Source organism: Procambarus clarkii, chromosome 72, assembly GCF_040958095.1.
Source record: "Procambarus clarkii isolate CNS0578487 chromosome 72, FALCON_Pclarkii_2.0, whole genome shotgun sequence".
Taxonomy (NCBI): domain Eukaryota; kingdom Metazoa; phylum Arthropoda; class Malacostraca; order Decapoda; family Cambaridae; genus Procambarus; species Procambarus clarkii.
In genome coordinates, this window is record NC_091221.1 from 16,563,697 (window position 1) to 16,573,566 (window position 9,870).

At 43.5% G+C, this 9,870-nt stretch overlaps 1 protein-coding gene across 1 annotated transcript; it reads right to left on the minus strand.

The window, feature by feature from the left end:
- Positions 1 to 3,806: 3,806 nt before the first annotated feature.
- LOC138356434 (integumentary mucin A.1-like) lies at positions 3,807 to 6,964 on the minus strand. Its single transcript, XM_069312583.1, has 4 exons — positions 6,910 to 6,964; positions 4,404 to 4,565; positions 4,217 to 4,372; positions 3,807 to 4,003 (listed from the first exon to the last, which is right to left on the minus strand). The coding sequence occupies exons 1-4, from the start codon at positions 6,962 to 6,964 to the stop codon at positions 3,807 to 3,809; spliced, it is 570 nt and encodes a 189-aa protein (XP_069168684.1).
- Between the last annotated feature and the right edge of the window lie 2,906 nt (positions 6,965 to 9,870).

Below are 9,870 nucleotides of genomic sequence, written 5' to 3' on the forward strand. Positions count from 1 at the left end.
CCTTAAAGTGACTGAACAACCCCTTAAAGTGACGGAACAACCCCTTAAAGTGACTGAACAACCCCTTAAAGTGACTGAACAACCCCTTAAAGTTATGGAACAACCCCTTAAAGTGACTGAACAACCCCTTAAAGTGACTGAACAACCCCTTAAAGTGACTGAACAACTCCTTAGAGTTATGGAACAACCCCTTAAAGTGACTGAACAACCCCTTAAAGTGACTGAACAACCCCTTAAAGTTATGGAACAACCCCTTAAAGTGACTGAACAACCCCCTTAAAGTGACTGAACAACCCTCAAAGTGACTGAACAACCCCTTAAAGTGACTGAACAACCCCTTAAAGTGACTGAACAACCTCATAAAGTGACTGAACAACCCCTTAGAGTGACTGAAGAACCTCTTAAAGTGACTGAACAACCCCTTAAAATGACTGAACAACCCCTTAAAGTTATAGAACAAACCCCTAAAGTGACTGAACAACCCCTTAAAGTGACTGAAGAACCCATTAAAGTGACTGAACAACCCCTTAAAGTGACTGAACAACCCCTAAAGTGACTGAACAACCCCTTAAAGTGACTGAAGAACCCATTAAAGTGACTGAACAACCCCTTAAAATGACTGAACAACCCCTTAAAGTAACTGAACAACCCCTAAAGTGACTGAACAACCCCTTAAAGTGACTGAACAACCCCTTAAAGTGACTGAACAACTCCTTAAAGTGACTGAACAACCCCTTAAAGTGACTGAACAACCCCTTAGAGTGACTGAACAACCCCTGAAAGTGACTGAACAACCCCTTAAAGTGACTGAACAACCCCTTAAAGTGACTGAACAACCCATTAAAGTGACTGAACAACCCCTTAAAGTGACTGAACAACCCCTGAAAGTGACTGAACAACCCCTTAAAGTGACTGAACAACCCCTTAAAGTGACTGAACAGCCCGTTAAAGTGACTGAACAACCCCTTAAAGTGACTAAAGAACCCTTTAAAGTGACGGAACAACCCCTTAAAGTGACGGAACAACCCCTGAAAGTGACTGAACAACCCCTTAAAGTGACTGAACAACCCCTTAAAGTGACTGAACAACCACAGTCAAATAACCGAACAATTCCCCCCCCCCTCCCCGTCAAGTGCGTAAACAGTTCCTCCCCCTTCACCCCCCCTCCTCCCCCCCCACCCCCCCTAACGACTGTTGGCACAGCCCCACCCCCACCTGTCAACTGCCGCTGTCAAATGGCTCCTGTCAAAGACCCACAATGGCGCACTTCGCCCCAAAGGCCGCTGTCACACACACACATATTGCAACTTTTTTTGTTCATTTTTTGCAACGTTGCTAATAGTTCTGACCTGTCAGTTCTCAGTTCGCGGGGCAGGTTGTAGCTCTTGGGCTCGCCTCTAGGGTTTTTTGGTTTGATTCTTCTCGTTGATTTCCTCCTTCTATTTCCTCATTCACACATATTTTCTTCCATGTATCCATGACACATTTGTACCCTCCAATGTAATCCCTGAATATACATTCCTTCCCCTTTATATACATGTCATATACATACCTTCACGTGTATACAGTATACATACCTTGACATGTATGCATGACACATTCATTCTTTGCCAAATAGCATTGTGATGGCCATTCAAAATTTCAAAAGGCTAAGGGAGCTAAACCTCACGTCGCTCGAAGATGGAAGAGTGAGGGTAGACATGATCACCACCTTCAAAATTCTCAAAGGAATCAACAGGGTAGATAAAGATAAAGTGTTTAACACGGGTGGTACGCGAACAAGGGGACACAGGTGGAAACTGAGTACCCACATGAGCCACAGGGACGTTAGAAGGAACTTTTTCAGTGTCAGAGTAGTTAACAGGTGGAATGCATTAGGCAGTGATGTGGTGGAGGCTGACTCCATACACAGTTTATAATGTAGATATGATAGAGCCCAGAAGGCTCAGGAATCTGTACACCAGTTGATTGACGGTTGAGAGGCGGGACCAAAGAGCCAAAGCTCAACCCCCCGCAAGCACAAATAGATGAGTACACACACACACAAAGGGGGGCCGGCCGGCCGAGCAGACAGCACTCTGCACATGTGATCCTGTGGTCCTGGGTACGGTCCCGGGCGCCGGCGAGAAACATTGGGCAGAGTTTTTTCACCCTATGCTCCTGTTACCTAGCAGTAAATAGGTACCTGGGAGTTAGTCAGCTGTCACGGGCTGCTTCCTGGGTGTGTGTGAGTGTGTGATGTAATGTGAAAAAAATATTAGTAATTAGAAACAGTTGATTGACAGTTGAGAGGCGGGCCGAAAGAGCAAATCTCAATCCCCGCAAGCACAACTAGGTGAATACAAGACGAAGTCAGAAAAAGCTCAGAAGTATGCCACTAGACTAGTCCCGGAGCTAAGAGGCATGAGTTACGAGGAAGGGCTGCGAGAGATGCACCTTACGACACTGGAAGACAGAAGAGTAAGGGGAGACATGATCACTACCTACAAAATCCTCAGGGGTTTTGACAGGGTAGACAAGGATAAACTATTCAACACGGGTGGGACGCGAACAAGGGGACACAGGTGGAAACTGAATACCCAAATGAGCCACAGGGACGTTAGAAGAAACTTTTTCAGTGTCAGAGTAGTTAACAGATGGAATGCATTAGGCAGTGATGTGGTGGAGGCTGACTCCATACACAGTTTTAAATGTTGATATGATAGAGCCCAGTAGGCTCAGGAACCTGTACACCAGTTGATTGACAGTTGAGAGGCGGGACCAAAGAGCCAGAGCTCAACCCACGCAAGCACAATTAGGTGAGTACAACTAGGTGAGTACACACACACACACAGTCACACACACACACACACACACACACACACACACACACACACACACACACACACACACACACACACACACACACACACACACACACTCACACACACACACACACACACACACACACACACACACACACACACACACACACACACACACACACACACACACACACACACACACACACACACACACACACACACACACACACACACACACACACACACACACACACACACACACACACACACACACACACACACACACACACACACAACATACAAACTATAGCAGCTATTTGACTCCCAGCAACCTGCTGACTGCTTGGTAAACAGAAGGCTCAGATGAAATAAACACTGCCCAATCGTTTCACCCCTCAACCGTTTGTCCTGTGATTAACTCAAAAAAAGATTAACAACAACAACAAAGGCCTTAAAATGACCAAGTTCCAAACAAGCAAAGACTTAAAACACTCCATTAAACATCAATACGTAATCAGATTCTCTCTTTTTCCAACATGGGATCAAACGCCGCCATTGTGTTCCCAACAAACTCTTGCAACTGAACAGTAATTTACATATTTATTATGGAAATGTTAAAAATAAACAATGTCGTGACCCATATCAGGTCGCCCCTTGTCTAGGATCATTTTAATTAAAGCAATGTTGATTGAAATGTTGTGTTTATTGACTGAAATGTTGTGTTTATTGACTGAAATGTTGTGTTTATTGACTGAAATATTGTGTTTATTGACTGAAATGTTGTGTTTATTGACTGAAATGTTGTGTTTATTGACTGAAATGTTGGGCTGAATTGAGGTTGAGGAGTTAGATTGATTTTGTCTAAAAATGTTTGTCTCTATATTTTTATCTACTCTTATCTACTACTTATCTAGTTTTATCTACTTATCAACTACTCTTTATCTTTATCTATATATCTACTCTTTGTCTGTCTCTCTTTTTGTCTGTCTGTCTTTTCGCCCCTTAGTGTCTCTTAACAATATTAATGTGTTTGTAATCTCTTCTGATGCTCTCATTCACCTCACCCTTGAGGGGTAAAGTTGTCACCTCGCCCTTGAGGGGTAAAGTTGTCACCTCGCCCTTGAGAGGTAACGTTGTCGCCTCGCCCTTGAGGGGTAAAGTTGTCACCTTGCCCTTGAGGGTAAAGTTGTCACCTCGCCCTTGAGGGGTAAAGTTGTCACCTTGCCCTTGAGGGTAAAGTTGTCACCTCGCCCTTGAGGGGTAAAGTTGTCACCTTGCCCTTGAGAGGTAACGTTGTCCCCTCGCCCTTGAGGGGTAAAGTTGTCACCTTGCCCTTGAGAGGTAACGTTGTCACCTCGCCCTTGAGGGGTAACGTTGTCACCTCGCCCTTGAGGGTAAAGTTTTCACCTCGCCTTTGAGGGGTAAAGTTGTCACCTTGCCCTTGAGGGCTAAAGTTGTCACCTTGCCTTTGAGGGGTAAAGTTGTCACCTCGCCCTTGAGGGGTAAAGTTGTCACCTCGCCCTTGAGGGCTAAAGTTGTCACCTTGCCCTTGAGGGTAAAGTTGTCACCTGTCCCTTGAAGGCAAAGTTGTCACCTCGCCCTTGAGGGGTAAAGTTGTCACCTTGCCCTTGAGGGCTAAAGTTGTCACCTTGCCCTTAAGGGCTAAAGTTGTCACCTTGCCCTTGAGGGCTAAAGTTGTCACCTTGCCCTTGAGAGGTAACGTTGTCACCTTGCCCTTGAGGGTAAAGTTGTCACCTTGCCCTTGAGGGGTAAAGTTGTCACCTTGCCCTTGAGGGTAAAGTTGTCACCTCGCCCTTGAGGGGTAAAGTTGTCACCTTGCCCTTGAGGGTAAAGTTGTCACCTCGCCCTTGAGGGGTAAAGTTGTCACCTTGCCCTTGAGGGGTAAAGTTGTCACCTCGCCCTTGAGGGGTAAAGTTGTCACCTCGCCTTTGAGGGTAACGTTGTCACCTCGCCCTTGAGGGTAAAGTTGTCACCTCGCCCTTGAGGGTAAAGTTGTCACCTCGCCCTTGAGGGTAAAGTTGTCACCTCGCCCTTGAGGGTAACGTTGTCACCTCGCCCTTGAGGGTAAAGTTGTCACCTCGCCCTTGAGGGTAAAGTTGTCACCTCGCCCTTGAGGGTAAAGTTGTCACCTCGCCCTTGAGGGGTAAAGTTGTGTAAAGTTGTATGGGGTCTACCATCCCCCAAGGGATGGGTATGGGGTCCACCCCCCCAAGGGATGGGTATGGGCACTACCATCCCCCAAGGGATGGGTATAAGGTCTACCATCCCCCAAGGGATTGGTATGGGGTCCACCCCCCCCCCCCCAAGGGATTGGTTTGGGTTCCCCCACCCCCAAAGGGATGGGTATGGAGTCCACCACCCCAAAAGGGATGGTTAAGGGGTCGCCCATCCCCCAAGGGATGGGTATTGGGTTCACCACCCCCCACACGATGGTATGGGGTCTACCACCCCCCAAGGGATGGGTATTGGGCTCACCACCCCCCACACGATGGTATGGGGTCTACCACCCCCCCAAAGGATTGGTTTGGGTTCCACCACCCCCATGGGATAGGTATGGGGTCCACCCCCCCCCAAGGGATTAGTATGGGGTTCACCACCCCCAAGTAATGGGTATGGGGTCCACTACCCCCCAAGGTATGGATATGGGGTCCACCACCTCCGAAGGGATAGGTCTGGGATCCACCACCCTGCAAGGGATGGGTATGGGGTCCAACCCCGCACCCCCCCCCCGCAAGGGATGGGTATGGGGTCCACCTTCCCCCAAGGGATGAGTGTGGGGTCCACCACCCCCAAGGGATGGGTGTGGGGTCTACCACCCCCCAAGGGATGGGTATGGGGTCCACAACCCCCAAAGGGATGGGTATGGGGTCCCCCATCATCCAAGGGATGGGTATGGGGTCCACCACCCCCCCAAGGGATTGGTTTGGGTTCCACCACCCCCAAAGGGATGGGTATGGAGTCCACCACCCCAAAAGGGATGGTTAAGGGGTCCCCCACCCCCATAGGTATGGGTATGGGGTCAACCACCCCCCCCTCGCAAGGGATTGGTATGGGGTCCACCACCCCCAAAGGGATGGGTATGGGGTCCACAACCCCCAAAGGGATGGGTATGGGGTCCCCCATCATCCAAGGGATGGGTTATTGGTCCACCACCCCCAAAGGGATGGGTATGGGGTCCTCGACCACTATAGGGATGGGTATGGGGTCCCCCATCACCCAAGGGATGGGTTTGGGGTCCAACACTCCCAAAGGGATGGGTATGGGGTCCACCACCCTTAAAGGTGTGGGTATGGGGTCCAACACCCTCCAAGCGATGTGTATGGGGTCCACCGCCCCGAAGGGATGGGTATGGGGTGTTCGACCTCTAAAGGGATGGGTATAGGGTCCACCACCCCCAAAGCGATGGGTATGGGGTCCACCACCCCCAAAGCGATGGGTATGGGGTCCACCACCCTCCAAGCGATGGGTATATGGGATCCATAACAAATAACTAAGTTAAAAAATAGTTAATTGTAGGAGTGTTATAAGTATATAAGAATCAAATCAACTGCAGTGAGCCTATGCTGGTTCAAACGAGGTGGCCCCTATTTACAACCACCCAAAACATATTAACATATTTATGTGTAACCTACACTTGAAACAACACATCGTTTTCACAGTTATTATGTAACCAGTAATTTGAACCATGGATCACCAACCTATAGCCAATATGCCCTGGTTAGGCCCCATTTAGATTATGCAGTTCGGTTTTGGTCGCCGTACTATAGAATGGATATAAATTCACTTGAACGTGTCCAGCGTAGGATGACAAAGTTAATTCCCCAAATTAGAAATCATTCATATGAAGAAAGATTAACAAAGCTTAAATTGCATTCACTGGAAAGGCGAAGAGTTAGGGGTGGCATGATAGAGGTTTACAAGTGGATGAATGGACATAACAAAGGGGATATTTATAGGGAATTAAAAGTATCAACACAAGACAGAACACGAAACAATGGGTATAAATTGGATAAGTTTAGATTTAAGAAAGACTTGGGTAAATACTGGTTCGGTAAAAGGGTTGTTGATTTGTGGAACCAATTACCGCGTAACGTGGTGGAAGTGGTGTCCCTCGATTGTTTCAAGCGTGGGTTGGACATGTTTATGAGTGGGATTATGTGGTTGTTGATAGGAGCTGCCTCGTATGGGCCAATAGGCCTTCTGCAGTTACCTTTGTTCTTATTTTCTTATGTATAGTACACATATGCACTATATTAGAGCTCAGATATCATGTTTTAGGCCTAGGGAGGCTAGGATAGGTTAGTTTTGTCTTTGCATAAAAAAAAATGTTTTCTGGTTTGACAACTGAATAGTACAGATTTCTACTTTCTAATTGTGTTATACATATCAGTACCATAGTATATATATATATATATATATATATATATATATATATATATATATATATATATATATATATATATATATATATATATATATATATATATATATATATATATATATATATATCTATATATATATATATATATATATATATATATATATATATATATATATATATATATATATATATATATATTTATATATAGATTAGTATATTTTGGTAGCAGTCTTTCCTGTAGACATATATTATTAAATATGACCGAAAAAGTAAGATTAATAATTCTAACACGAATTTTCTCAATCTTTCGTACATTTCTTTTCACTGTTGGAGGTAAATCAAAATCAATTCTCCAAAATTCATTTTTATTTCTAGTCTGACGCGACACGAGCGCGTTTCGTAAAACTTATTACATTTTCAAAGACTTTAGTTTACAAATACACAACTGAATAGAACTTACGCATCTCCGATTTTATATCTACATTTGAGAGAGGTGGATGGGGTGAGGTGGCATTAATAGGGTATTAATTTCCCTATTAATGCCACCTCACCCCATCCACCTCTCTCAAATGTAGATATAAAATCGGAGATGCGTAAGTTCTATTCAGTTGTGTATTTGTAAACTAAAGTCTTTGAAAATGTAATAAGTTTTACGAAACGCGCTCGTGTCGCGTCAGACTAGAAATAAAAATGAATTTTGGAGAATTGATTTTTGATTTACCTCCAACAGTGAAAAGAAATGTACGAAAGATTGAGAAAATTCGTGTTAGAATTATTAATCTTACTTTTTCGGTCATATTTAATAATATATATATATATATATAGATATATATGGTCCCTAAACATATGGTCACTGGTCTGACACTGGTCCCTAAACAACAAAAAAGTGTCATCTACATATCTCCTGTACAAGACTGGTTTAAAGGCCGAAGGACAATTATCAAGCCAATTTATTTCGTGAAAACTCAAAAATTGGCTTGATAATTGTCCTTCGGCCTTTAAACCAGTCTTGTACAGGAGATATGTAGATGACACTTTTTTGTTGTTTAGGGACCAGTGTCATATTGAGAAATTTAGAGAGTATCTTAATGCACAACATAGTAATATACGGTTTACTGCAGAGTGTGAAGTTGATAATTCATTGTCGTTTCGTGATGTAAAAGTGAATAACCTCAATGGGTTCAACACTAATGTTTTTAGGAAACCAACCTTTACTGGTTTAGGTTTAAATTTTAATTCCTTTGTTCCTGATATTTTTAAGAAAAATGCAATTAACACTCTACTGAATAGGGCCTTTGTTTTATGTTCTAATTGGAATAACTTTGATCAGGAAATTAATTTTCTAGTGAAATTTTTTTCAAATAATGGTTATCCTGTGCATATGGTTTATACTTTTATAAGGAATTTCTTAAATAAGAAGTTTCACCCATCGTGTAGGATTACTACAGTGGAAAGGGATCTTAAATATATTAAATTACCATTTTATGGCAGTATTAGCTTTTCTGTAAGGAGTCGTTTGAGGAGACTGTTGCAGCAGTGTTATCCTCAAGTAGACTTTAGATTTATTTTTGTCAACACAAATACCATAGGCTCTTATTTTAAATTTAAAGATAAAGTGCCTACCCCTTGTGCTCAAATGTCGTATATATGTATAATTGTTCCAGCTGTAATGCTGGATATATCGGGAGTTCCATTCGGAACTTTAAGATTAGGATACTTGAGCACCGGGGATTATCTTTTAGGACTGGATTACCATTGTCTAAACCAGCATTTTCGGAGATTAGAAACCATTGTTATGAGTTTGATCATTCTCTGCTGGAATCTGATTTTAAAATTCTGGACACTTATATTGTGGGAACCGACCTGTGAGATTTATATTTATTTAATTTATATGAATTTATATAGAATTTATATTTACGTTAATTTATATACTTCGATAGCAATTTGTATATTGATAAGTGGACTGTATTTCTGCAATAATCTCATAATCTCACAAATCGATCCTCTACACATTAGGGTGGGTTTATATTAATTTATATATATGCAGCCAATCAAACTACAGTATTAGACTACATACATTGAAGAGGTTCCTTATCTTATAGTACAGTAGGCCTTAGTCCACCAGGTATAACCAGGATGTAGAGACCAATCGACTCAATCGACTTGAGAATGGTCCAGGACGGACCGAAACGTCGTCGTCCCTTCAATTTCTAGTGTGTGGTCTGGTCAACATACTTCAGCCACGTTATTGTGACTCATCGCCTGCATGTAGAGACCACATTTTCCCTCTTTGAGGTAGCTTCCATCACCCTGGTAACTGATGCACAAAGCCTTGCTTCCTCGTCTTGACCTGTCAAAAGGGCGCTAGCTGTAAAGCCAGAATCCTATATATGACAGGTATATCAGAGAACACTGTACATGGAACAATGAAGACCTGGCTTAATTACCTTTAGTTTGAGGCTACCACGTGCTCTAACCGGGACACCCTATGTAATGACATTAATGGCCATAAATGAAAGATACATGGGTTTCGGAAGAACACTTAACTTGATTTGTTGACAGCGTGTTGATAATGGTACACCTTTGGTTTCCATAACACTTCGTCCAAGTAAAATTAACAGGAGCCGTATTTGCTCCCGTGAGCCTCTGTGGTCTTAGTATCAA